At 43.3% G+C, this 26,807-nt stretch overlaps 1 protein-coding gene across 2 annotated transcripts; it reads left to right on the forward strand.

The window, feature by feature from the left end:
- The first annotated feature begins 549 nt into the window (after positions 1-549).
- Positions 550-26,556, forward strand: LOC143160975 (prosaposin). 2 transcript variants are annotated; one of them, XM_076339414.1, is made up of 15 exons: positions 550-621; positions 11,658-11,791; positions 12,847-12,921; positions 13,644-13,769; positions 14,040-14,234; positions 15,179-15,322; positions 15,864-15,920; positions 18,773-18,841; positions 19,312-19,425; positions 20,404-20,499; positions 20,699-20,885; positions 21,072-21,223; positions 22,830-22,910; positions 23,495-23,602; positions 24,198-26,556. In XM_076339414.1, exons 1-15 carry the CDS (start codon positions 579-581, stop codon positions 24,231-24,233), a joined length of 1,617 nt encoding a protein of 538 aa, XP_076195529.1. In that variant the 5' UTR covers positions 550-578; the 3' UTR covers positions 24,234-26,556. The 2 variants fall into 2 exon arrangements, with proteins under 2 accessions (XP_076195529.1, XP_076195530.1); XM_076339415.1 differs by lacking the exon at positions 18,773-18,841.
- Positions 26,557-26,807: the final 251 nt, after the last annotated feature.

The following is a 26,807-nucleotide window of genomic DNA, read 5'->3' on the forward strand; positions in this document are numbered from 1 at the left end:
TCCTAACCCCAGGCAACAAGATGGGAAGCCTGTGAGCGGAAAGCTCTGCCGTGGCACATCTCCTGCTTGCTGGTGTTCACCTCGATGACACGCCACCACCCGAAAGCGAGTCTGGGGGGCCCTATGGGGGCCCTTCTGCCTGTGGTGCTCCCACGGCCTCGGGGGCACCGCCTGTGGAGGGCCCCGGGCCGGCGCTACGCAAACCGCCTTTTGCGGCCTGGGGGGGGGGGGGGGCCTTTCCTCCGGCCAGGCAGGGCCGTTTCAAGCGGCGAGGGGGCACACCCCCTACCCACAGGAGCCCGTGGAACCACGGCCCGGGCTGTACGCACGCCTGCCGCCATTTCGAGCCCGTCTAAAGAGACGCGGCGGCGGCGGCCGGAGCATGCGCGGGGGGGGGCGGGGGAGGGGGCCGAGCTCCTCGCGCTCCTCACCTCCCCCCCCCCCCCCCCCCGCGCATGCACAGCAGCAGGGCGGGGGGGGCGGTGCGGTGGGCGAGCATGCGCGGTGGCGCCCGGCGCAGACTTTATATAGGGGTGGGGGGGGGCGGTGGCACCGCATTGCAGACGGGCGCAGGGACGATGGCCCGGCCGTTCTTCTGCCTCCTCGGGCTCCTGGCGGCCGGTAAGCGGCCCCGACGGCCTGGCTTCCACCTACTGCTCCCCTTCCCCTTCACGCTTAGCCCCGGCGGGCTGGGGGCGGCGTTCCCTCACCACCGAGGGCCTGCCCGGGCGGGAGCGGGCTGAGGCGGCGGGGGGGGGGGGAGGGAGGCCGGGCCTAAAGCTGTTTCTTGTCTCTTCTCCCAGCAGGAGCTGCCGGGCCCGGCTGCCGAAAGCTCAGGGAGAGGAGGCAGCGATCAGGGAGGGTGGCGGGCAGGGGGAGCGTCCTGCCGGGGCCCCGCCGCCCTGGCGGTGGCGCAGCCCGGTGTGGGGCCTAACGGTCCTGCTAGTACCGCCGGGGGAGCAGGGACTGGGGCGGGAGCGAGCGGGGATTTCAAGGACGCCTTCGGGGTGGCTGTGGTGGAAAAGCTATATTTGGGGTGGGGGCCAGTCACCCAAGAATGGCGATCTATTCGCAAGGAGAAGGGGAAAGTCCCTGTGAGAAACCAGCCTTTCCCACTGCTGGTAGGGAAATAACTTCCTGATGGCACTGTGGTAGCATCGGGTCAGTTTGTATCCGTATCTGACACTAATTGGGCAACTCTTATCAGCTCCTAGAGCCAAATAAGAGCAATTGGTAGAAACTGTTTTTCTGCCAGCAGCTCTGTTTATCTTTGGCACTTCAGGGATAGATGGGTGTTAATCCTCTTTCAGATGGCAAGAGGTAGCCTTTTCTGTTGCATGCTTTTAGCAGCCTCATTTCATTAGGGTCTCCTGCTCCACATGGAAAATTCCACTAATGTTGCTGCTTGCTGCCTTGTTACCTGTTGCTGAGGTAAAAGTGGTGGTGGTGGGAATAACTGATATTCTGCCTTTAGCGTTAGGACTAGAGGTTAGAAAAGGCAATGCTTGTATTTTGTACTTCGCAGAAGCTAGACAGAGGTACAGAAATGATTCATAGACTGACTGGAGCGGTAATACACCTTCAGGTTGTGGTATGGAATGGCTAGAAACCCCAAAATTGAAGGTTACACGTGATTTTTTGGAAAATTTTCCTTTAAATAAGACAATTCTAAACCTAGAGCTTACTTGCTTATGAGTTTAACCTGCAACATTTCACAAGTCAACTAAAAAAAAAAGCTTGACTAGCTGTTTAAAAGCCATAGAAATAACCAACTGGCAGACTACAGTAAATTTTTCCTCTGAGATCTTGTATGATTGTACTTAAGTGGAGTTTTAATATACTGATATGTGGACAATTTAATGGAGAATTTCAGACTTTTCAGTCTGGAAACAAGAAAGCAAATGTCAGCTTTCACTCTGCATATTTATCTGCTTTAATAATACGACTTTTGTGTCTGCTCTTCACTGAATTAACTGCCATCAATCATCATTTCTATTGGGACTGTTTCCGAATCACTAAAATCACTGTAGTTTCTTGTGCTTTAAAAGTGAAAAGGATTTGCCTTGAACTATCCACCAGGTTTCCCATTAGTGCATTTAGGGAAATTGTAATGAGAAACCAGTTCAGCAATGAGAGTTAGCTTGGTCTACCTGTTAAAGGCATGCGTATGCAACTGAGCATAGCAGACAACTTGTTAGGCCTGTTTTTCTTTAGGAAGTCACTGTTTTAGCAAAAATAAACACCTGTCTTTTTTCACCAGGGTTCTGTTATGAATACTAATTGACTCACCTATGATACTATCGTGCAGATTTTTCTGAAGATTTTGCTGTGACAACCTGAAACACTGTTTTCATCTACTAAGCTAACTAATTAGCTGTATCAAAATCTAGCCACCCTTGGTGTATCCTAATGGTGTTACTTGGCTGGCTTACAGCATGGCTGGTAGGCCATGAGGGTTTTTGGTTGACCTACTTACAGTGCTTCTGTGCATCTTCCCTTTAAGGGAGACATGAAGGAATTCAAGCAGGGTGTACAGGACTCAGGATCTCCAGACTGCTGATACGCACTTTGATTATTGCTTGTCTTTGAGACCAGGAAAGGAGGAAGGCTGGGTGCGCAGTTAAAATGAAGTCAGTTTCTCTTGAGCTGAATTTTTTTTTTTTCCCCTCTTGGTAAAATAAAAGTTAAGCTGGGAGTGGAAAGTAAAAAGTTTGAGGATGTGATTATTTCACCCCCCCTAAAATAGTAGCCTTAATCTTCCCTCCTTCTGTCCTGGTTTCGGACAGAAACCAAAACACTGTACCAACTACTAGAAAGGAAATTAACTCTATCCCTGCCAAAACCAGGACACCTTCCAAGATTTCCAACTGATGTATAATTCCTCTAGCAAACACTGGTCAGAACATCTGGGGACAGAAAAATTGAAGGCTGAATTAGTCTGACTTGAATTTTCTGGAGGGTGCAGAAAAAGCAGATAATTGAACTTGGACTATGCTCTGTAGTTTGCAGGCTTGCTCTAGTTGGGAATGTGGTTTCTAACAAAAAAGCTAGGCTGATGCAGCCCGCTACTGTAGATTAAATTAAGCAAACAGTGGAAGGTGTCTTATTTCTAAAAAATATATCCCTGTTTTCTTAGAGGAGTAACAGGGAGCGCTGTGGGTATGAGGCACCTCATGACTGTCGTATAATGAAGCAGTATAGCACACCAGTCATGTGGCTTCTGTAAACCTGCACAGTCTCCTCCTTGTTTGCGGAAGAGGTATAAATAGAAAGAGTTCTTGGTTGTGTCTGGAGGAGCTGCGCAAGCTGTTCTGCCTGGTCATGGTTGTGCTCGGTGAAATGCATGATCACGTCTGCAGAGCTTCTGAAGTCTTATGTGGTCTTTTAACAATCTCTGTGCTATTCAGCATACCATAAAGAAGCAGTTCTGGGAATCTCTGAAAACTGAGATGATGTAGAGAGTGGAACAAGAGAGTGGGAGCTTGTCAGCAAAACTGAATGTGTCTCCATCAGGTGATGGTGATGCCAGTTGGGACTCCCCGGGAGGTTGGACTGTGCTGTTGCAGGGAGGGTTTTATGGTATAACGTGCAGGAAGATTTTTACTTTGTATCTGTGGGGAAGCAGGACCAGTTACTGCTGGCTGCCAGTGGGTTTTTGTTTCAGTGTCTCACCTGGATCTGATTCTTCAAAGCAGGTTTGGGGCAACGCCTTAGAACTACATGACAAAAAAAGGGTTTGTGTTTGTTTTTTCTTTAAGGATTTACTCGCAGTCCATTTTCTGTTTAATTTCTTTTTCTTTATGTAGCAGCTTTTGTATGCAATTAATTTGCTGCTATTAAGATATCAGAGTTCCTATTGCAAGTTAAAAGGGGTACTTCTGTGGTCTTTGAAGTGTGTGCGTATATTTTGAGGCAATGCTTGTCTGTGTATTTGGTCACGCAGCAATGTTTAATTTCAGATATCAGTATTTTTCTTCCTCTTGGAGTGAGGAGTATCATGTTTACACTGTTTACCCTGACTAGTTTTTAAACTTTGTCCTCTACTTCTGTGAAAGTCTGCATATAGAGAGATTTTCTTTGAAATGCTGAGTAAATGAATCTTGCAGTGAGATTTCAAGGCTTGTTTTTTCCAGACATAACAGTTTAAAATCCCTTGACAGTGTTCATATTGGGATGCAAGCTATTAGTATGCACAGCTTAGGGGTTAACACTTTCTTCTTCCCTGCTATCAACTGCTTCATCACTGTACTGTTGAGGAGGTTATTCTTTTACCTTGTGCACCACAGTTTGCCTTTTCCAGGCTCTCCTATTGCTAACTGCTGTCCTCCCTAAAGCTGCTCTTTAAAATCTCCCTTTTTCATCCCTCTGGCATACTTTCTTTGCTCAGCTGCAGGAGTCTGATGTCTTCCCTTTCCCTAAGGGAGCTTCCTGTTGAGTTGTCTTCCATGTCTAGTATTCATTCTGCATTAAAGCACTTCTCCAGCAGCAGTGTGAAAAAGAGCATCGCCCCTGAGACTTTCCTTCTCTTTCTTCATGGCAGTGTCTTGAACTGCCCTTCTGTTTTCTGAAATTTTTAGATGCCTCTGGACTTCACTTGTGCTTTGTTGGGGCTGTAGTGTAACCTGTGGCCAGGCATTTTGTCTTCTCTTATAGACATGCCTCTCTGCATAACTAGCAGACTTTTCCATTCCTTGTGGTGTGAATATATTTGTCTGGTGAAGGGAGGATGTTCAATACAGAATTTCTGCAGAAGCTTGCATGAAATCTGCCCCCCACCCCACCCCCCAAAAAACCCAAACCCAACCCAAAACAAAAACAGAAGGAATGGAGGTGGACAAGAAGTATGTTCAAAACATTTAGGCATATTTGACGGTTGGACTCGATGATCTTAGAGGTCTTTTCCAACCTCAATGATTCTATGATTCTATTTCTACAGGGATCTGCTGCAGGGAAAAATGTTTCTCATAACTTCTTGGGAATATCTTAACGTACAGTATGGGACTGCTTACTCCTGATGACTGCCAGATGCCCTTGAACATCCAAATATCTCTCCAAGATTCTGTCACAGAAAAATCTTAGGCAGAAGTCGGGGCTTGTTTGGCAACCTAGTAGCAACCTCTGGTCAATGTGGAAATTATAGTTCTCTTTCAACCTTTATAGCAATTGGGACAACTTACTGGGACAGTAGAGCTGATTTTACTGTCTCAGCTCATCCTATTCTCTGCTATCTTTAACGTTGTGATTGCTTGTATGTACACAAACTGCTTCTCTTACCATGCTTGTCTTCTGGTGAGGGAAGCAAGGGAGCATCTGTGGTAAGAATAGTGTTTTACAGCAGAGGTAGCGTACCAGAATGGGAATGTGCTCCCCACTGTGAGGAAAAGCCCAATCATGGCAATAATTCAGAACTCATTTCTTGTGAATTGCACTAGTTACAAATGTTTCAGGCTTGATATTTGATCAGTAGATACAGGACAGGAAGAGTCTGATTTTTAACTGACATCTGGAATGCCCATAACAGCTAGTCAGATTTCATGTGTTTTTTCTGCAAATTGCCTGTAATCACTCAAATATTGTGGTCAGTTTACTGCCTCAGTAATCCAAAGGCGTAGTAGGCCTTTGGCATGAGTTACTAGCAAGTGATGCGGTTACAACTTTTGAAATTTTACTTAAACTCACTAACTGACCAGAGAGGCTGTGGAGTACTGAGCCCTTCAGATAAGTTCAGGTTGAGGTCACTCCTTGACTTGTTGACACTTTGTAAGATTTGTTGAAGAGAAGTTGATCCCTCTTGACTTCTTTAACTTAAACACACTTTGCTTTTGCAGTTCCCTAAAGAAATGGGGAAAAGTCAGTAACTGAGCACAGAATGGCAGTCTGATGCATTCACTTGGTCTATGGACATTTCTGGGAGATAATGAATAGTCTTTTTTTTAACATTGCCAAGTGGGACAGCCTGGGAAAGAGCATCCTTCCAGATGAATATGTTAATATACTCGGAACAAATTAGACTGTCGTAAAAGCATAAGAGCTGACAGCACCTCAAGTTATCTTCCACATTTGACTTCAACCCATTAAAGTGAACAGCAGCTCAGCTCTTTCGTTTTCTTGCCAACTGTAGGTTAATTTGTGTGTAAAAATGCTGCTCACACTGAGGTTTTCCTGGCAGTTTGGTTTGGAGGAGGCTTGAGTCTTCAAGCTGAATTTCTGTGTGTTCTGCATAATAGTTTTCTAGTTTATTCTCTGGCTCTTTAGGGAATCTGGTCTGGCCCATATAGAATCCCTCTTCATAGAAGCTTATATAAGGTGTTAACTTTTAAGCACGATCACAAAAGTCTCAGTAGTAGATTCAGTACAGCTTTGGAGGGGATTGCTTAGGATGTTTTTCTGAGAATCTCGGGAAGAAATTCAGGCTGGCTCTCCCTAGAAGAAGAATAACAAATGCTTGAGGGAAGGGAAGGTTATTCTCAGGAAGGGTAATTACCTGACAATTTTCCAGTAGCTGTCCTTGCAGAATGGTAATCCAGCCATTATAAACTTTCTCCTAGATTCCTGTTTCCTGAAGAGGAATGAAGAACTGAACTATGCTTTCACATGCGTGGCTCTGTAAGCTTTCCAAGTAGAAAAGGTGGTAATTGTCTGAGAGGGCTGTCACCTCTATTTCACTAACTTCTGAATGTATGTTAGCGTTTCCATTCCAGATGCCTAGTGTCAAGGAAGGAGATTGTAGTTGGCACTTGCTGCTTTGAAGAAGTACCTGGGAGTAATGCACAGTCATTGAAGTAAGTAGGATAGTACCACTGTGGGAGCAAGTTGCAGGTTTCCCTTTGTCTTCGCAGCCCTTGAACTGGATTTTGTGTGAATTCCTTGGCAGGGCCCCGTGCGATATGCAGTAGCTGTCACTTGTCAGGACTGTGTTACTGGTGTTCTGGCAGTGTTAGGTTGCTGACCTGGGCCTTGAAGAAAAGGTTTCTCCTTCCTTTTCTGCTGTTACCCTTCAACTTGTGGAGTATTTTGATTACATTGTTGGGCTTCAGGCTGTGTTTCTGAGGCAACGCTTGTTCTGGGAGATGGCTTCTCTTGTCTGTCAGACACGAGCATCGGAGAGGTCAGAGTGGGTATGAATCTCTTTTTTTTTGTTTGTTTTTTGTTTCGAGAAGCTGCAAGTGTATGCAGGCATCCTAGGGTGCTTGTGGGCTGTCAGCTTGGCTAGAAGCCCAAAAGCTGAAGTCTTTCACATCTGAAAGATGTACCCTTTATACATGGATTGCGTTCCTACCCCCCTTCTCCTTCCTCCTCCATTTTCTTTCACTGCTTAATTTAGGAAAAGCTTGGTGGAGCAAAGACCATTTGTTCTAAAATTGAAGAAACCACATCTCTGAAGCAGTTCAAGAGAGGAGCCGGTGAAGAGGACGAGTAAAGAAACACCCTGGCCTTCACAGATAAACTTGTTTGGTGCTCTAAAAATAGTGGCTTGCAAGAGCTTTGGGGAAAGGGGGGAGGTTTGGATGAGCGCGACACGTGACTGTTGAGAGCTAACCTACAGAGAAAGGAGAAATCTATTTAAAAATGGATGACCTTAGATAAAGAATAATATATAAAATAAAGGCATGCCAGAGATAACTAAGAAGGTAATCCCATTGGGTTTATCCAGCGAGCATTAAGAGTTGTGTGAGGTAACTGGCAGTGCTTTGTTTTCTCTTTCTCACAGCTTGCTGCTGCTGGGGATGTGAAATACCACATTAAGGTGTCACTCTTCTTGCAGCAGAGGCTATTCTGAGGGAACAGGCAAGATAACTGTTAAGACTGAGAACTGTTCATTCTGTGGTGAAACAGCACAAGGTCTTAACACACTTCACTGGCATATTTGCTTTTGTTGTAACGTAAGTTAATATATGAGGAAAATGCTGTTTCGTAATTAAATAGGAGAACAAGCTAAAGGGAAAAAGTAGTGGGAACAGTAAAGGATTTCAGGCTATTTTCTGAATCTGCAAGATGTGAATTAATGCAGAGTTTTTTAGTTTAGTTTTGTTTCTGTTTTTCCTAGGACATTCAGAAAGGGAGGGTGGATACTGTTGCAATGAAGGTGCATCCTTTCATATTAGACATTGAGTTATGTAATAAAAATATTTCAACACAATACAGAATAAACTAATACAAGCTTAACTATATTTAAAGTCACTGTGGAAGATGGAAGAAAAGAAACCATGCTTAGTGCATGTTGTCTTTGTTCTGTAATTGCTTTCTAAAATGTGCCCAGCAATGTGTGGCCCTAACAAACAAATTTGCCTAGTGACTGTTTGACCAGAAAGATCTGTACTGAAAGCATCAAATGTAGAGTTGTCTTCTCAGAAGGAAAGAACTTCCCCAGTGTCCTTCGTAACTGACAGGATGCTGCTGTTCCTCCATTTTCTGTTTTCTGTAGGTAAGTGTTCATCCTCATGGCATAGCTGATCAGGTTTCCTGAATCTAATGGCTTTTTTGATGGAAAAATTATGAAGGTACATGGCATTTCATCTTGCTCTGATGTTGTGCAGGAGCGAGGACTTCAAATAATACCAGTGGGAAGGCGTTTGGGGTGCTTACTTGCATTCTAAAACTAGTTTTCAGTGTTCACTGGCTTATGAACAGTTTGATGCTTCTCATTCTTCATTGTCCCTGCTGGTCTGAAGCTCTTCTGAGATTTTGTGGCTTTGGTCTCCAGTAGAGGATTGCAGATAACATTAATGTCCTTATTCTCAAATCCGAAGTGTCTGTGTGCCCAGTGGCAGTGCTTTGAGCAGAATCTGAACAAAATACGGCTGTGTACACCTCTTTTGAGAAATTACTCTTTTCTCCTTCCAAACTGGTGAGACATGTGATGCAGGGAAGCAGCGCAATCAGAGGCATCAAGTAGTTAAGGTACTGTCAAAAATCAATCTAATTTTAAGACTTTTTTTTTTTCCCCTTTTGAACAGAATTAACTGCAGCCTGCACTCTGCTCACTTCAAAAGGTCTCAGACTACTGCCTTGCTCTTCGGTTTTCTTCTGCCTCAGTGTTGTAACCTGACAAAACCCTGCTGCCCTGCCGATACCTTGCTGTGTTCTGGCAGGTCAGAGCATTAGTGACTGACTCTGTGCGAGCATCTGTGTGATACAGAAGCCGTGCAGCAGGGAATTTGCTAAAGACATACAGCCAAAAAAGCTGATAAGTAAGCATAAATCTGAAGCATAGTATTTCTTTTGTCTTGCACTTATAATGACCAGGTCAGAGGCTACGAGGAAGAAGGAACAAGACTAGCTGTTAGACGTTGTGCCAAAACTGGGTATGGATCTGAAAAGTCATACAGTGACAGGATCTTAAAGTAAGAAAGCCAAACAAAAACTGAAGGTTCATTAAGAGCTAGATCAAAACAGTGCAAGTTATGGCATGAATTCCTCAGTTCGGGTTTTAAACGGCTTCTTAGATCAAGAGTTTGAGAAACTGCTTGGAATAACTTGTTATTTTTATAGTTTAGTTTTGTAGTTTTATAGTATGTTGCAAACGGGAGGGGGAGTAATCTTCTTTTGATTTACAGAACTAAAGCTATACTTGTAAATAGTTGGAATCCCTTAATTCCACTGTTTAAAGTCAAGGTCTTGCTTGACTTTAGCCAGACTTTGACTCTGCCTTGCAGAGCCTTCCTACCATTGTTCAATACCAATATCTGAAAGGGAAGAATAACTCTTTCCTTCAACCAAGTGTATACTTGGTTATTCTCATCCTGCCAGAGCTGACAGCTATTTGGCTGGCCAAGTCTGACTTTGAAACTTAACTATTCCTAGTGCTTCCAGATCAATAATGCTGTAATTTAGAAGAGGCCATCTGTAAATATTTTGCTAACCATATATTATTAGAAGGTTTGAAGTGTAATTCCTATGGTCTTATAAGCAATCCTAGTGTGCTGTCTTACCAACGAATTATATGCAATCTAGGCTTTTTGCTGGGAGAGAGTGTGGCAAACTTCATGCTCTTTTGTAGAAGATTAAGTATGCAAAGCTCATTTTTCAGAAAATAAATGGGTCATTGCTCTGTGAAATCCAGTGTAAACAGGCTTTATAAATCAACAGCTGAGAAGGCTGCAGAATGCCACCTATAAAGCAGTGTTTATCTGGTTCTGTTTGATGTGTAGTGCCTATGTACCTAGTACATGCACTGGTAATTCAGCCATTAAGTTGATCCTCTAATTGCTTAGAACCGAGATGTGAAAAATGGAAAAGAGACTGTGCATCTGTCATAGATGCTTACTAGAAGCTTCGTAGGAATCAAACAGCTTAATTCCTGCTTCTTGGTTGACAATGTAATTTTACAGTGTTTTGTAATGTGTAAACAGCATTGATGTGAAGATAATGGCTCCTAAACAACACCTATACTGCTAATAGGTTTGAATGGACATTTTTTTTTTCCTAAAACTTTGACAGCAGTGCCTTGTAAGCTTAGACCATGACAAATTTCCTTGGAGCCTGTCTGCTGTAGGATTTTAGGAGTTGTTTCTTCATAGGTTAGTGCAATGTAGGAGACTGACTGCTGAAGAAACTGAGCCTAGCAATAGATAGGATGGTTTTAGAAAACTGGGAGAAGTTGGGTGTCCAGTCCAGACAGCACAATAAAAAAAACCCAAACAACTTGGAAAGTCAGCTAAAAGGTGCAGTTGATTAATTTGTCCTATTACTTACTAATAGTGCAGATCTCCTACATTTCTTTAGAAAGACTGTCCAGAAATGGTATTCTGTATTTTACTTCAAAACTTTATAGGTTGCAAAGCAATTCCACGTGGGGTGGGAGGTAATGTCCAGACAAGGACTTGTACTTTTTTTTTCCACCCCCACAAATTTTTCTGTGCACGCTTGAAGAACCTGACCAAGAGGAAAGAAAGTCTAAATATATTTAATGGGTTTGAGAACTATATGATAGAACATGTGTCACATTGTTTTCTGTCCCTCTTTTGCTTTGACTTTCTTGAAACTTTCTGTTTATGATCAGTGTTTTGGTCCGCACCTGGCTTTTAAGTCCTCCGTGTAATGTGTGCGTTGTTGTGGCTTCTAATCCAATTAGTTTCCTAGTTCTCTCAGTTGCTGTATGAGAAAAGGATGGTTCACCTGGGAGAAGGAATGCAGACAGCAATTACAAGCTAGGTGTGACTGCTGGTTCAGAGTTGAAGTGACTGCAAGGACAGTAGGACAGGAGAACAGGGGGGTTGTAGCTTTGGGAATTAGCTGTCTGAAGCGTAGTTTTCTGCAATGAGCAGGTTTTTTGTTTCAAGTCATCTGGTAGTTCTTGTGTGCTAAGCAAAGTGGGGGTTTGGTTTTTTGTTCTTTAACTTTTTTTATTTTTTTTTTTTTACAAAAGGTGGATGATGGGGGAATGGACTGCTGAGGTGCTGAGACTCAGGCACTTCAGTAGAAAAGCTCAGCTGTTACGGTTTTTCTGAGTTCTTTGGCTGTGTAATCTGTATTTGGGACTCATTCTTGTGTTTCAGGTCAGAAATTGATGGATTGAAATGTGCTTAAAAATGTTAGTAAACCTAAGTGGTGTACTGGAGAGGTTGTGGTTACACCGTACAGCATTAACCTGCTTGCTCTGGAGTGGAAATCATTCAAGTGTGCAACTATGAAAGAACAATTCTTTTTTTTGGCAGCTGTGGCAAGCCCTGTTACGTGGCAGAAGGACTGCGTGCAGGGTCCGGAGGTATGGTGTCAGAGTGTTCGGACAGCATCGCAGTGCGGAGCGGTGAAACACTGCCAGCAGAATGTCTGGAACAAGCCTACTGTAGTAAGTATCAACTACTGAGACTTCCTCCCACCTGTAGTTGAGGTAGCTGGTTTCCATATGCTGATGAAGACTTTTCAAGTCTCTGATCGGAGTTAAGTGCTACATCTGACTATGCCTTGGTTACTGTGCCTTAATTTGGGTGCTAGATAAAGGTTGCTTTCTACTTCTCTGCCTTGCACAACTTGTCTGCTGACTTCTCCTGTGACCTGTTGCACAATCACTGAGCAATGTGTGGAATGGAACTAGTGGATTTCAGACTCGTTCCTCTTTATTAAACTAACTCCTAATTCTTAGATCCTTTTCTTATTCTTAATTTGAGCAATGCCAAACTGATAGGCTTATTACAAAAGAAGCATACAGCTTTTTTAGGTCTTTCTTGTAAGTTAATGTTCCACAAAAGATGCAGCATATGCTAAATTATGAAAGCCATGACAGTAAATAATGGTACAAATGTTACAGTTAGTGTGGCTTTTCAGGTTGCATTTGTACTAAATGTGACTGCTGCTTTACTAGATGTAGCTGTAGTTTGTGGTATTGTTTCACAATTTTCTAGGGGAAAAAGGCATTTTACTTACAGATGCATTCAGTCCACCTTGGCTATATCTGTGCTGAGATATGTTTCAGTTTGTGGAAAAGTAGGGGAAGGGCGGAATGTCAGAATAGCAAAGCACAACTAAAATGAGTGAAGCTGCCTGAAGAGTTCTTAGGTTTCTAGTAAGCGTGAACTCTTTGAAGAGTAAGGTAAGAGAGGTTCAGGAGAAGGCTTCTCAGGGCAATATACTTTATGCTTCAAGGGAGGTGGGGCTAGGTGAAATGAGCAAGTGGTAGCATGCCTGCTTCTTCATACCATTTTGATTTACTGGAGAAACTGGAGCTGGACATGCTTGGAATAGCCTCACTCTTTATTTAAAAACGCCTCTTCCCACCCAGCTTCAGCCAGTATTTATTCTTTAACTTCAATTCCAAATGTGATGCTTGTTCTTTGCATTGTTAGTCGCATGCTGCATTTACAGGTACTTAATTCTGTCTCAAAGTAACTCTGCTTCTCTCTGCAGAACAGTATCCCTTGTGACTTGTGTAAGGAACTTGTGACAGTGGCTGGCAAGGTTTTGAAGGATAATGGCACTGAGGTAAGCAGAGCTCCCCTTCTCCTTGCCCCAAGGCACTATTTGATTTCATTGTTTTAACAAGATCGCAAGGTGAGGGGGTAGAAGAGTAGTCTGCATGATGTTTTCCCAACCTAAGCAGCAGATGTTGAAAGGGGCCAGAGTACATGGGGAAAAGGCTTTTAAACAGCCTCTTCTGGTTTAGAGGTTAGCCAATTCTAGAGCCTCTCATGCTCTAACACATCCCTGATTGACTGTAGATGCTTAATAAAATTGTTCTTGTGCCAGTGGGCCATTGATCTTAAAAGGTGGGATACTGCAGTCTCTAGAAGTGGATGATTACACCAAGTGGACTTTATTTTGGTTGTGGGCACTTCTTCCCTTTTTCTTTTGTGAACCTGGGTGTACTTCGTATAAACAAATCACTGCTCCCGCTAGTCCATAGTTTCACTTCCTCTTCTTAAATGTAAATGTTCTATGCTGCAAGACTGTGTTGTGCAGGCCTTGCAAGCAGTATTTCATGTTTTCATTTTGGCAGGGTCTCATCGAAGGTCCAGGACTTGGGAAAATAGACCTGTAGTGTAAAACCTTATTCTGGTTTTGTTTGTCAACTGCCTGGACCTACCTGAGTCCAAGGGGTGCTTTTTAGGCTTTGTGTTGTGCATTTTGGGAATGGAAAGAGCATTTGAGATAGATATAGAAATATTTATATTTTGATAGTCTATAGCCCACCTCATCTTTTATAGGATGAGATCCGCTCTTACTTGGAAAAGACATGCGAGTTTCTTCCTGACCAAGGCCTGGTCTCTGAGTGCAAAGAAATTGTGGATTCCTACCTACCAGTTATCATGGATATGATCAAAGAAGAGCTAGTGAGTAGATAACAACTTGCAACTGTTGGAATTAAAAGTCGTGCTCCTGTTGATGTTTGAATTTCTCTCCTACATAAGATTGTGCATATGATCCTTCAATCCTGTATGGATCACTGACATTGCAATTAACGGTGTAAATTTGAAGACTGCTTCCTTGCTGTGAAACATTTTCCCTTCCTATAATGTTTCAGCTGAATGATTCTCTAATCTGAACTTGATGTAAAAATGCCATCAGTCTAGAGCTTTATGTAGGTATCTTATCTCCCCTAGGATAAACCTGAAGTTGTATGTAGTGCCCTCTCACTGTGCCAGTCCCTTCAGAAGCACCTTGCAGCAATGAAACTTCAGAAACAACTCCAGTCCAATAAGATACCAGAGCTGGATTTCTCTGAACTGGCATCCCCATTCATGGCTAACGTGCCTCTTCTCCTTTACCCTCAGGACAAACCCAAGCAGAAGTCTAAGGTAAGGATGCAGTGCTATTCCAGTGTGCAGGAGAAGTGCATGTTTTTTGCTCCAGAGCTTCAGCGCTCCTTTGTGTAAGAACTTCCTGATGAATCTTGGTAAGGGATTGTTGTACTGGGCACAGATTAAGCTGATGTGCTTCACCTGGGTGACTCTCTCCTACTAAATTTTGTGCTGCTGCATACGGACAGCTACCTTTTTCCTTAACCTGTGGGTTTAAAGCTAAGTAAGATGATAGCTGCAGCCCCTGTGGACCATATGTATAATCTTGGATTAACAACCACAGTCTATGAAGACAAGTCTTGTGCTGGGCTGTTCCCATCCAGGACTGTAGTAGTCAAGCAGGTCTTACTGGAAACAATTTCTTTTGAGAGCAAGTTTGGCACCAGCGTTCAAAGGAAGAAGAATTCTCTCACATGGAGTGATCTGCTAGCTGTGCCCTTCAGGGGAAGCAGTCGTCTCTGAATCCAGAGGTGACAGACTGGATCAGAAAAGAACAAATAGTTGACAAAGGGGAGTAGATGAGACAATAAACTTGTGAGTAGAGGCTGAGTCTTGATAGCAAGCCTAGATATGGGAGTTAAACAGTGGAGTGGGTAGAGAACAAGCAGCTGTGGGTGGAGCAGGTAAGATCTATGCCGGATTTAGAAACCTTCCCACTGTGGTCTGTAACAGAACCAAGACATTTTTGAAGATTGGGTATCTTAACAGTTATCTCGGGTTTCAGAGCCAAGTAGGTACCTAATCTCCATCTAGTGGCTCGTGCGCATACCAGCAGTAGCTTGTCTATTTGTATTAGCTCAGGCTTTTAAGTATTCTATAGAGTATTTATTAAGGTTTGTGTATAGTTCAAAATAGCTTTTAAAACTTGACAGTAACTGAAGCTTCTAAAACGTGTTATGTGAAGATATGTCAATTTAAGTTTCCTTTCACTCTTTGTCCAGGGAAGTGGGGATGTATGCCAAGATTGCATTCACCTGGTTACTGATGTTCAGGAAGCTGTGAGGACAAACTCATCTTTTGTAAAGTCTTTGGTTGCTCATGCCAAGGCGGAGTGTGACCGTTTGGGACCTGAAATATCTGATATGGTAAGCTATCTTTTTTTGTTTAAAAATCTGTTCCTGTATGCAAACATAATAGTTTGTTCAGTGCCTTAATGCTCTCAATGTAATCTCTAGTTAATAAAACAAAGGAGAGTGTGTCATGCGTAGGATATGTTACACAGTATAACAATAACAACACTGAAATCATAAACTTTCTGGTCAAGAAAGTTGGGTGGGGTGGTGTGTATGGGACTGGGGAGGAGGAAAAAGACTCAAGATTGCTGCTAGCCCTTAAAGGCCTTTTTCATAAAAATGATCTGGCAGGTTAATGTGTTCATATCATTGAGGGGGAGTGCTTTTGCCCTGAGAGGGAGAGAAAAGGACTTGTCAGATAAGCAGCTATGCGTGAATGATTGTGTAACCTGAAATGCTGTCTTATATTTGGGACAAGCTCTGAAAGACAACAGAATGGTTATTAAGTAGAGCAGGTAAATTAATACCTTGAGATGTATTAGAAAATTCTAGATTAACTCTACAGCTTAAATGGTTTGATATTTACAAGACCTTCTTTTCCCACTTCCTGCAGTGCAAGAACTATATCTCTGAATATTCTGACTTGGCTATCCAAATGATGATGCACATGGTAAGATCAGTAGAATATAATATTTGCTCTCAGTTCATTTTTCTGCTTTGTGCAGCTAACTTATTTGGAAACAGGAAACACTTACTTCAGTAAAAGTCTGGGGAGAGCCCTTGCTCTGTAAGTCTTGGTGTTAATGCTTTGAACTTGGCATTTAATTGGATAGTAACTTCAGTCTCAGAATGCTTTCTCTAGCACTTTCCTTTTCTTTCACAACCACTTCAGTGGTGCAAAGGGCACTCTAATCCTTTGAAACACAGAAGATGCATTACATAGGTTCCTTCATACTCTTTTATCTCAGTCCTGTTCTTAACACCGCTTCCCCCCTCCCCACCAAATACTGTTAAGCATATTAGAGTTGGTCTTTGTCACAGTATTGCAAAATTGGTTCAAGTGTTAGAGATAATGTGTCTATTTGAAGCAAGACTAAATGTCCTTCTTCTGGCATTGCTATCTCAAGACTCCTGCTCTCTGGGCTCTTGATAGGAGCCATGGAAAGTGAGTGGTACTGCAGCAGCTCTGGTCTTCTGCAGCAACATACAATATATTTTACCTCTGACCGCCTCCATAGCACCTCTTTATCCAGACATCTCAAAGCCTCTTAAAAAAAAATGGGTAAGCCTTTCCTTAGAGAATGCAATACCTAGATGCCACAAGTAACATAACAAATTGTAGGTGAATTTGAGTAGAGTATGTGGCTGACTTGAACCTGAATTGGCAACACAGTAGCCTTTTTTGTTTCCAGTTGCTAAAGGCTACTTAGAAGCTCGTACTGCTTAAGCGTTTGGTGGGGAAGCAAATCTTTGTTCCAAGGACAGTTCGTTTCTCATTTTAAGCATTGCGATGCAGTGTGGTGTTAATACCTGAAATTGGAATATGACTACACCTTGCATCCGGCTGAGTGTTGTTCAGTCTCTTTGGAGGTAGTCTTGCCCAGGATACTTTAATAACTTCAAATGAATAATGTTGGTTAGCATTGTGCAATTAAATGTGAGTTGCTGTAGCAATGCTAAGGATCTTTGGGGTGGGGACCATGTCGTATTCCATCATCTTCATGGAAAGAGTATATGCAGTTCCAAGTGCTTGACATTTTTTTTTTTCTCTTAACTGTTATCTTTAATTTCTCCTTTCTTCCTCTGTCTCCAATCTCCCCTGTCAACAGAAGGATCAGGTAGGTGAGCAACTTGCCTGTGGTGATAGCCTGCTTGTAGTTCACTTTTTGCTCTTAAAGGGCTTGTAGTTCACTTCTTGCTCTATTAGATGTGTACATGGTGTGATTGTACTCAGTGTTGACAGATACAAGGGATATTTATGTGATTAAAACAGAGAAAGACTATAGACTTCCTCTAGTGGATCAGTCCTACTTCCAGCTCCAGATACCAGTTTGTGCTACTAAGATTTCAGCTTAGAATCATTGAGGTTGGAAAAGACCTCTAAGATCGAGTCCAACCGTCAACCCAACACCACCATGCCCACTAAACCATGTCCCTAAGCGCCTCATCTACACGTCTTTTAAATACCTCCAGGGATGGGGACTCCACCACTTCCCTGGGCAGCCTGTTCCAATGTTTCACCACTCTTTCAGTAAAGAAATTTTTCCTTACATCCAATCTAAACCTCCCCTGCCGCAACTTGAGGCCATTTCCTCTCGTCCTATCACTTCTTACTTCGGAGAAAAGACCAACACCCACCTTGCTACAACCTCCTTTCAGGTAGTTGTAGAGAGCGATGAGGTCTCCCCTCAGCCTCCTTTTCTCCAGGCTAAACAGTCCCAGTTCCCTCAGCCACTCCTCATAAGACTTGTTCTCCAGACCCCTCACCAGCCTTGTTGCCCTTCTCTGGACACGCTCCAGCACCTCAACGTCCTTCTTGTAGTGAGGGGCCCAAAACTGAACACAGTATTCGAGGTGCGGCCTCACCAGTGCCAAGTACAGGGGCACGATCACTTCCCTACTCCTGCTGGCCACACTATTTCTGATACAGGCCAGGATTATGCTTTGATTATGCTTGGCCAGTAGAGCAGAAAACATGCTCACTTTTGTACAAGAAGGATAGATGTGGAAAAAGCATGCCGGTGGCTCCTGTCAGCTTCTGGTTTAAAGTCTGGGCTCAAAAGGGCTTGAGTGAAGCTGTCCCCAGGTGTTTTCTTGGTTAACCTTTAAATCTAGGACAATGGTATAGATGTTTGGAGTATATGAATTGAAAAGAAGATGTGGGAGGCCTTTAGGCTCCTGCTTCCTAGAGCTATTTGGGCTTTTAATTTAACCAGTCCTGGGAGACCTTGTGTCTGTCATCTCTCTGTGAGAGAACATGTTGTGTGTATGTGGGTGTTGCTGTAACATTAATATCTGGAAATGCTTCTTACAATGCGTGAACCAAAGGGCTTGACTTAAAGGTACTGCCTGGAGTAGTCTGAAGCAGCGCTGTATCTTTGAGATACTGCTTTTGCCTGTGCATGAGGTTTTGGCATGATGTATTAACTGTTGCATAAGCCTCTGCTTGATGTCCTGGTGACAGGGTGGGGTATGATCTTCTAGGACCAAAGGTAACTTTTTTTAGCTTAAGTCAACTTTGGGTGGGAAAATTCAAGTTTTGTGTATTACTCTGTATAGCCTTTCTCACTTTGCGTGACCTCCTTAGAGCAGTTTGCCTCATGTCTGGCATTTATTTTTGCATTTAGTAATGTATGTTTCTAAAACCTTTGAGAAAGACTTGGAAAGCCTTTTTAAAGGCTTTGTTTCCGTTTGCTGTTTTTCCTCTTACTGTAAAAAGAACACTTGAAATACAGTCACTGCAGATACGTGTAAAAAGGGTTAGGCTTAGGTTTTAACATGGTTAACTTTTGTTTCTTATAGGCTGTGTTCAGTAATGCGGGAATCTGTTTCTGTTTGCAAAATGGGATGTTACTGGATGCTTTAAAAAAGGTAGTTTGTGGATGAGAAAAGGAGTCCTTTCTTCTAGGCATTTCTTTCAGCTTTTGGGTGAACTTGGAAGTCAGGATAATTAGCCTCTTCTGTGATTACTTACAGCTTTCAGGGGAGCAGCTTTGCAGATGCAGGTCTAATGTGATGCTGGTGGCCTGTTTTGGTGTTGGTGCTCTTAAGTCAACTCCTTTGAAGGGCTTGCATAGTGTACTAGCTCATGGTAAAGTGGGTTTTTTAATGGATGTGGTCTAACCTCTTCCTCTTTTAAAGGAACTGCTAAATTTCATCTGGTAGTTGTCCTGCCTATAACCATATCAAATGCTTTGGCAATACTTGAAGTAGAAGTAGTCATGAAACTTCTAGTTGTGTTGGAGCCTTTTAAAACTTTGTTCTCTGTGCCTGCTCACAGGCTCCATAGAAAGGGCAGAGTCTCCTAGACTTTTAAAAATTGCTTATACGTCTCTTTCCAGCAACCAAAGGACATTTGTGCCATGGTTGGGTTCTGTCCTTCCATGAAATCTGTTCCCCTTCAGACTCTGGTGCCAGCTCAGGTGGTTCATGAAGTGAAAATGGAAACTGTGGAGGTAAGATGGACCTTTTGTACTCGACAGCTTTGCCTTCCTTCTTGCTTTAGTGTAATGAACTGGGTGAAACAGAAAAATATGAGCTTTTATGCATAGAATAATCCAAGTCTTCCTGCATATAAATTCCTGGCCTCCTCTTGTTTCTGATGCTCATCTGTGAAGTAGGAGAACTGACTGATCTGTTAAAATAGCAGAGCCTACGCTAAACTGAAGCTATAAGGTAATACTTCAGAATTGAAATGGGAACTCTTGTTCCAGCAGTAGAGTATAGCAGCCATTCTAAATGACGCCTCAGATGTTAAGAGGGCAAATTGCTGAATTTGAGTTTTGCTCTACATTTGGAGTTATGCTTTGATCCCTTTTAAAAATAGGACAGCACTCTGCATGTGGAGATGAGTGATCAGAGTCAGAATGCTGAAGCTCCAAGTTTGGAGAAGCACCTTTAGCTTCCCATGGCCTTTGGGTGAGACATGGGCTGAGGGTTTTTTGGAAAGGAAAGTATCTTTTGAGGACAGTTAACTTCTGATTAACAGGCTCCAAACAATGTCCTTCAAGTCCCTCAATTTCTAGGTTTCTTTTGCAAACAGGAGGGTGCTCTCAATTCTAGTAAATTTTGTCCTCAATTAATGTATTTTAAAAAAACACTTCCTATTTCCCTTGACTCCAGTCACTGTGGGGCTGCTTATTTCTCTGTGTCTACTAAATTCAGCTCCCCTCCTTATACAACCTGGGGACTGTAGTCTTGAACAGTCATTTTGTATGACTAATTATTCAGAAAGGCTTTTTACCGAGACCTTTGAGGTTGGTTTTGGGTTCTGCGTGACCTTTTGAATTCAACTCAAACTGGCCAGCTAGGTAAATGAATTAGTGTGCTGCACCTGAATGTGAATACTGTTAGACCGATCTTTTACAAATTGTCCCTGTCAAATGCTGTTAAGTGCTGACTTATTGTTTTGTATGTTTCTTCTGTGTACTCAGAAAGCCTCAGTTCAAGAGAAAACTTTTTCCTTGTGTGAAGTATGTGAGACCATGGTGAAAGAAGTGACTGGCCTCTTGGAGAGCAACAAGACAGAGGTGTGTAAGTGGTGGAAATGGTACCTCTTCCTAGGCTTTGGTTAAAATGGGGCTGTATTGGAGGGGGAAGAAAAGTTAATTTTATTGCCTGTTTTCATGAGATTTCTATCCTGGGTAGGATGGAATAAGAAAACATGTACTTATGAATTGAGTCAGATTTCTGTTCCTCATTTGCCACGCATCCTTCATTGTGCTTCAGGAGGAGATTGTACGTGAAATGGAGGTGATATGCTACCTGTTCCCAGCAAGTGTCAAAGACCAGTGTAAGGACTTCATAGATGTCTATGGCCAGGCTTTGATTGACATGCTCTTGGAGGCAACGAATCCTGAAGCTGTGTGTGTTATGCTGAAATGCTGTGCAGCCAACAAGCCTCCACAGCAGCCAGGTTGGTAATGAGAAGTTGGTGGTGTTGCAAAATGAGCTAGTTCACCTATGATTATCTCTCTCTTGAGGACACATGCTTTAGTACTTTGCTGATGCTGCCTCCTTTCTTCTATTTGGGGGAACTACCTAAGCACTGATGTGTTTTGGTTTTTGGTTTTTTTTGGTTGTTTTTTTTTTCCCCTTCTAGTTTTAGTGAAACCTGCAGGTGGCTTCTGTGATATCTGCAAGATGGTGGTAGCTTATGCAGACAAAGAACTAGAGAAGAATGCCACGACAGCTGAAATTGAAGCTTTACTGGAAAAAGTCTGTCACTTCCTGCCAGAGTCTGTCAGTGATCAGGTAAAGCGCTTTTGTAGGAGGCAGGCTAAAAAGCATTGGTCTTGTTGATGGTTGGGAACTGTCCTTGTTGATTTGTTGGGTTTACATAGGTCCTACAATGACAATTAGGCTCACCTCATTTTCCGAGTGTTTTCACCTGATATTCTGTCTACATGCTAATTTCAGGTCCGTCTCTCAAGTGTCTCTGCTTGTGCTATAAATGTCCAGGTACTCATAATAGAGGTCTCTGTGTTTGGCTGACTGCCTTGGTCTCTGGCTGGAGACAAACTGTCCACAGGTGCAGCTGGGGACTGGCTTGTGTTCAGCAACCTGATCCTTCTTACGTTTTTCCCTTCACTAGTTAGCACCAAAGCATAGCAGCTTCTCATGTGCAGTAGAGCAAAAAAGAGGGAGCAGGCTTGATCTGAGGCAGTCAAATGACCACACAGGCCTTGCTGTGTGGCAGCCTGCCTTCCAGTCAGAACAAGGCAGATAGAGGTGAACAGAAGGATGAAACATCTTGCACAGTATTTGGAAAAACTAGTGAGCAGGTTCTCATGGTGGTTTTTGTAAAAGTAATCAGTGTAATGCAGGTCAGAGTTGCAGGGCTCTCTCCCTCTGCTAGAGGCTGGAAGGAGTTTGGGGTGCAGAGGGATTAGGTTGTTGCACTTCCCATCCTTGGGGGTTGGCAGTCCTTTGAATAGATGGAGGCTTTTAAGGGCCTGAATTGACTGGCTGGATTGTTGTACTAATTTGCAGTCAGTAAAGGTTTGCCTGGAAATCCTCAGAGAACAGTGGGTGGGAACAGCTGAAGGTTTTTTTCCTCAACACTGACCCTGTTCAGGGGATTAATAAAGTAATTAGAAGTAGGCTGGCATAATTCCAGTGAGACAGCAAAAAGCAACACCTGTTAGGCCACTGCTATCAAGACTTACCTGGAAATCTTATTAGGTGGCTGCTGAGTGTCAGCAAGTCGCAACTGCTTTTACATTTAACTAGGCACGCAGTATACAGGCTTAAAGCAGCTATGAAACAGCTATTCCTGCTAACTGCTCTGAGGCTGTTGAATAGCTGTGGTTCACTTATTAATTGGTGCCGTTAGTCTCTGCTGAGAACACCAACATCTTTCTGTGCTTTGGAGATGGTCTGTCCACTAGAGGGCTGACTGTTATTGATGAGAAGCGTTTGTGCTGCTGCCTGGTCTGAAGTGAATAGTAACTACGTGGGCTAAAAGTGCTTAAGAGTCATTGCTGCCATCCTGTTCAGGATGTTTGCCTCTAGCTTGTTCAGTGTGCTTTCCTTTGAGACAGCAGTGATCTCCACAATTAGAGACTAAGCTTTGCAAATCAAAGCCTGTCCTGCTTGGTTCTTTTCCTTTTTACCCCTTTCTCATCATAACCTGTCTGCAGAGAGCTGCAGGCAGATAATGAGCTAACAAAAAATGATCTAGTTGTGTGATTAGTGCGATGCTGAGTCCTTTTTGATCTGCAGAGCTCAAGCCTCTGGTTTATCAGTTTGGAGTGTATTATTGGGGTGTTTGGAGTAGTGTACAGGCCTGCCTGCTGAAGACTGTATCTTCTTTCTAAGGCTTTAACAGGACAATCTCTCAACCTGTGTTTTGTTACAGTGTGTTCAGTTTGTGGAACAGTATGAACCCGTGGTTGTGCAACTCTTGGCAGAGGTGATGGATCCCACTTTTGTTTGTACTGTGAGTATTGCGTTTAGCTCTATTGAGTATGGGCTCTGATACAGTCCTGCCTACTCTTCTGTACGCCTTTCAGTGCCTGGCATGAAGAAACTCTGCTGGAATAAAAATCAGCATACTGAATGCTTGGAGCAAATGCGGTTTTGCAAGGCCTTGGGCTTACTGAATGGACAGCTGTCTGGCTGCTAGCCTTGTGCAAGGAAGGATAGAAGAAAAGAGCTGCCAGTGGTTATCCACTGTTGAGGTTCAGTAGCAAGGTGTAGTGTGCCCTGAATGTGATGAGAGGAAGTTAAATGACATTTCTTGAGAAAGGTCCCTTTCTAGAAGCTCTGTTTCTTGAAACTTAATATGAAGAATCAGTTGCGGTAACTTAATTCTTCCTCGTGTCAGATTACTGCTTCATGTCTACTCGTTCCGCTGCAAGTGTGACTGCAATTGTCAGTTGAGCCATGGTACTGTGGGAGCTCCTGAAGCTACCTCAGTGTTGCTTCCCCACTCGGTCAGGTGGAAGCTCAGACGTAAGGCTGGAGTTGAGATCTCTTGGTGCATATAGAAAGATGCTGACTCTGCTGCTGTTCTTTTCACAGAAACTTGGAGTCTGTGGATCAGCTAAACGGCCTCTCATGGGGGATGATGCTTGTGTCTGGGGTCCAGGTTACTGGTGTAAGAACATGGAGACTGCTGCTCAGTGCAATGTACGTAAAGCAGGATTCTGCATCAAGTTTCCTATTGGTCTTTGATAGCTCCTTATAAACTACTTTTCTGGCTTCTATACCACACTTTCAGGTGGATGAATTCCAGTTTCAGGAAGCAAAAGGGTACTGGCTAGTTGTGGTTGAGTTTAATTAGAAGGTCTTCCATAGCCCTTAGCTTTCTTAAAGCAGACTGTTTCCTTTCCCTTTCATTCCTATCCCCTACCCATCTGCTAGCATTTCAGAATCTATAGTAAGGTACAGTGTGAGCTTTATATTTAGTCTGTGTTCGCACAGCCAACAGACCATGTCATGACCTCTCATCAGGCTCTAAAAATTGGCTTCCAGTATTGCTGTGGGCTGATGCTTTCTTTGCCAGGCCTTAGTGGCTAAGGGTCATCAGCATTCTTTCCCGAAGCTTCTGGGTGGGGACGAGGTTGTTATTTATTGTATCCTCTCTGGAATCACTTACTTTAATAAAAACAGAGTTGCTCCCAAGATCTTGGCTCATAATAAGGTGTTGAATTGTATGTGTAGATGCACACTTTTTTGCAAGCAAGTTTTTTTTCACTAACGTACACTGTTTCTTTCCCTTTAGGCTGTTGATCACTGCAAACGTCATGTGTGGAACTAGAAGAAGAATTTCCAGTTCTGAAAGTTTGCCATGGCTCTTAAAAATGTGGGCCAAGGTTGGCGGAGAGCTGTATCTCAAATGTCCCTCCTCTCTGCCTCATTAACAATTTGACCTTCTGGTTCCTTTATTGTAACTCTTCTGTAGCAGCGCTGCTGTTGAAGGATCAGATCTTCATTGTTGACTTAACAAAGATATTTCTGATTGTACAGTTCAACTCATTATGCTCCTAAAAATAGTCAGTGTGTTGTAGATTTTTAATTGGTAGGCTGAAGTGTTTTTTTAGGTGCTGGGAAGAATGACAGAGAAGGTGAAATGAGACAAGACTATTATCTTTTGATTTAAAAAAAGAACAAGATAGCAACTAAACTTTCAAATGTCTTTCTGTAGTCAGCATTGGGAAGGTTACACGCTTTGCATTTTTAACATCTGGCTGGAATATTAATTTTCTGTGTAACCGCAGGAGAACTCTAAGGGATAATGTTGAATCTGGGAATCCCTTCGGCTGGAATTTTCAAAGCTCTACAGATGCAAAGGAGGGGGACTTTGTGTGCCCAGCTAACTTTCAAAGTAACTGGTACCTAAAAAGATGCATTTGCATTTGAGTGACCACGCTTTTGCATTTGAGTGACCACACTTACGGCTCCTGGTGTTATCATAGCTAAGGAAACCTTCCCTCAGCCTTTGATCATGTCCCTTTTATTTCCTTGGATTACTCGGTCTAAGCATGGGTGTTCTACTGTCAAGCCCTGTACAGAGGGATTTCAGTCTTTTGAAGCATGCTGACGTACTTAAGGAATGGCTCCCTTTTTTCTTATCCTAGTTGCTCAATTCTGCTTAGTCTTGCAGCTTCCTACATGTAGCCAGCCGGGTGCCAAGTAGGTGGAGCGAGCTGGGTTGGTAGAAGATGGAGGGGGAAAAAGTCAGCAGGCTGTGCATATGTCAAAGTGAGTTCAGCATAGAGGGCAGAACGCATGGGAAAATGGTTTTTATTGTAAACTGCCAGTTTGTTCCTTGATCTGTTTTTCTCTCGTAGCATATTTCAGTCATCTAAAACTTCAGAGACGTTATGAGGCTTGTGGGCAGTTTCCGTTGCTGCCACCTGTTCTCACTGACACTCATCCTTCTGAGTAGTTTGCAGTATAAATTTTTTCCAGAGTTCCCATTTCTGTTGGGAAATGCATCTGAGTAGCAAGCGGAGATGGCAGATGGTAAGAGCACTGTAGCAGGTATTTGGCAGCTCTGCTGGCATACCTGACAACCTGCCTTTCACGCCTCTGCAGCATCCCACTGAAATGGCCTGAACTTCTGAACAAAAGCCTTTCAAGGCAGGCTGCTACCCTGGAAACAAGTCAGGCCCTTGAGGTGTAGGGGCCTCGAGAATGAGAATTATGCTTGTGTTGTTTGAGACGGACCTTGCATCCCCTACCAGCATTTAGTGCGTAGTTCTGATCAAGTTAACCCCCAAAATAGAGGCAGCAGAGTAGCTCTGAGGAGACCTTTGGGAAAGAGGAGCTGGGCAGAGGTGGAGCTTTGAAAATTCCAGTCCTGTTCAGAAAGGTGCCGGCAACTGCTACTGTTCCTGTGGTGTCTTGGGTGAGGCGGGAGCTCCAGTAACAGTGCTTTAGCAGCAAGCAAAGTAATTTTCATGCAGTTTAATGGAAAACCACTTGACTGCAGCTTTTTTGTTACTACGTGTACATACTAAATATCTAGGCGGTGTTGACGGATAGCAATACCAGTTTGTCTTTCCTGTTTGCATTTGTACAGAACACTGAAGCACTCATGGCTTTTAAAAAAAAAAAGAAAAATAATTTTCCCTAAAGATGGAAAATACCTGCAGCTTTCTGACTTGGCAGGCTTGTGCAGTGGTTCCAGTGGTGTATCGCAGTTGGGGTAGATACGCCAGATAGGAAATGGGCTCTCTTCAGCATCGCTGCCCTGGAGGTACGGCTTGTGTTACACCACGGCGTGTAGTATGGTATTTGATCTTTTAAACTGGATGGCGTTCTCTTAACGTGAATTTTTTTTGGGGGGAGGTAGGGATGGATTGACACTTGCTCTTGCAGGTTGGCAAGGTTTTAATTTTCTTGGGTTTTTAGTAGTAAAGGATTCATGCTAGCGACCTGTTGGGCAGAGTGAACTGGGGGAAATCCTGTGCTAGTGCTGGGAGTCTCTTTAGTTTTCTCCCTTCCTGTGGACCGTGGCACCTGACCCGCTTGAGTTATGCTGGGAGGACATGTGCAGTTGCTTTCTAAAGAACATTGTCTTGATTTTTGCACAAAAGCTTCCTTAATGAACAATAAAAACTTCTATAAACCGGTAAGTTTGTGTGTTTTATTTCCTTGTTGTGTGCTAGTTGCTGAAGGATCTTGTTAGCTTCCCCTTTGCTGCAGAGCCAGGAGAAGGCACGTCCCAAGATGTCACTGGGAATCTGGGGCTGAATGGCAGGATTCAGGTTCCCGTTGAGTTGCTATCGCCTTGCAACATGCGTGTCCCATCAAGCCTTTGTTATACTGAGCGCAGTTGTAGGTTAAAGAGGCTTGCCAGGGATTGCCACCGCCGTTCTCTTCCCTG

Source organism: Aptenodytes patagonicus, chromosome 5, assembly GCF_965638725.1.
Source record: "Aptenodytes patagonicus chromosome 5, bAptPat1.pri.cur, whole genome shotgun sequence".
NCBI classification, from domain to species: Eukaryota; Metazoa; Chordata; class Aves; order Sphenisciformes; family Spheniscidae; genus Aptenodytes; species Aptenodytes patagonicus.

Coding starts and splice junctions, on each gene's coding strand:
- LOC143160975 (XM_076339414.1), top strand. CDS start 579: ATGGCCCGGCCGTTCTTCTGCCTCCTCGGGCTCCTGGCGGCCG. Junction 13,770..14,039: donor ATATGATCAAAGAAGAGCTA/GTGAGTAGATAA, acceptor TATCTCCCCTAG/GATAAACCTGAAGTTGTATG. Junction 21,224..22,829: donor CAGAGTCTGTCAGTGATCAG/GTAAAGCGCTTT, acceptor GTTTTGTTACAG/TGTGTTCAGTTTGTGGAACA.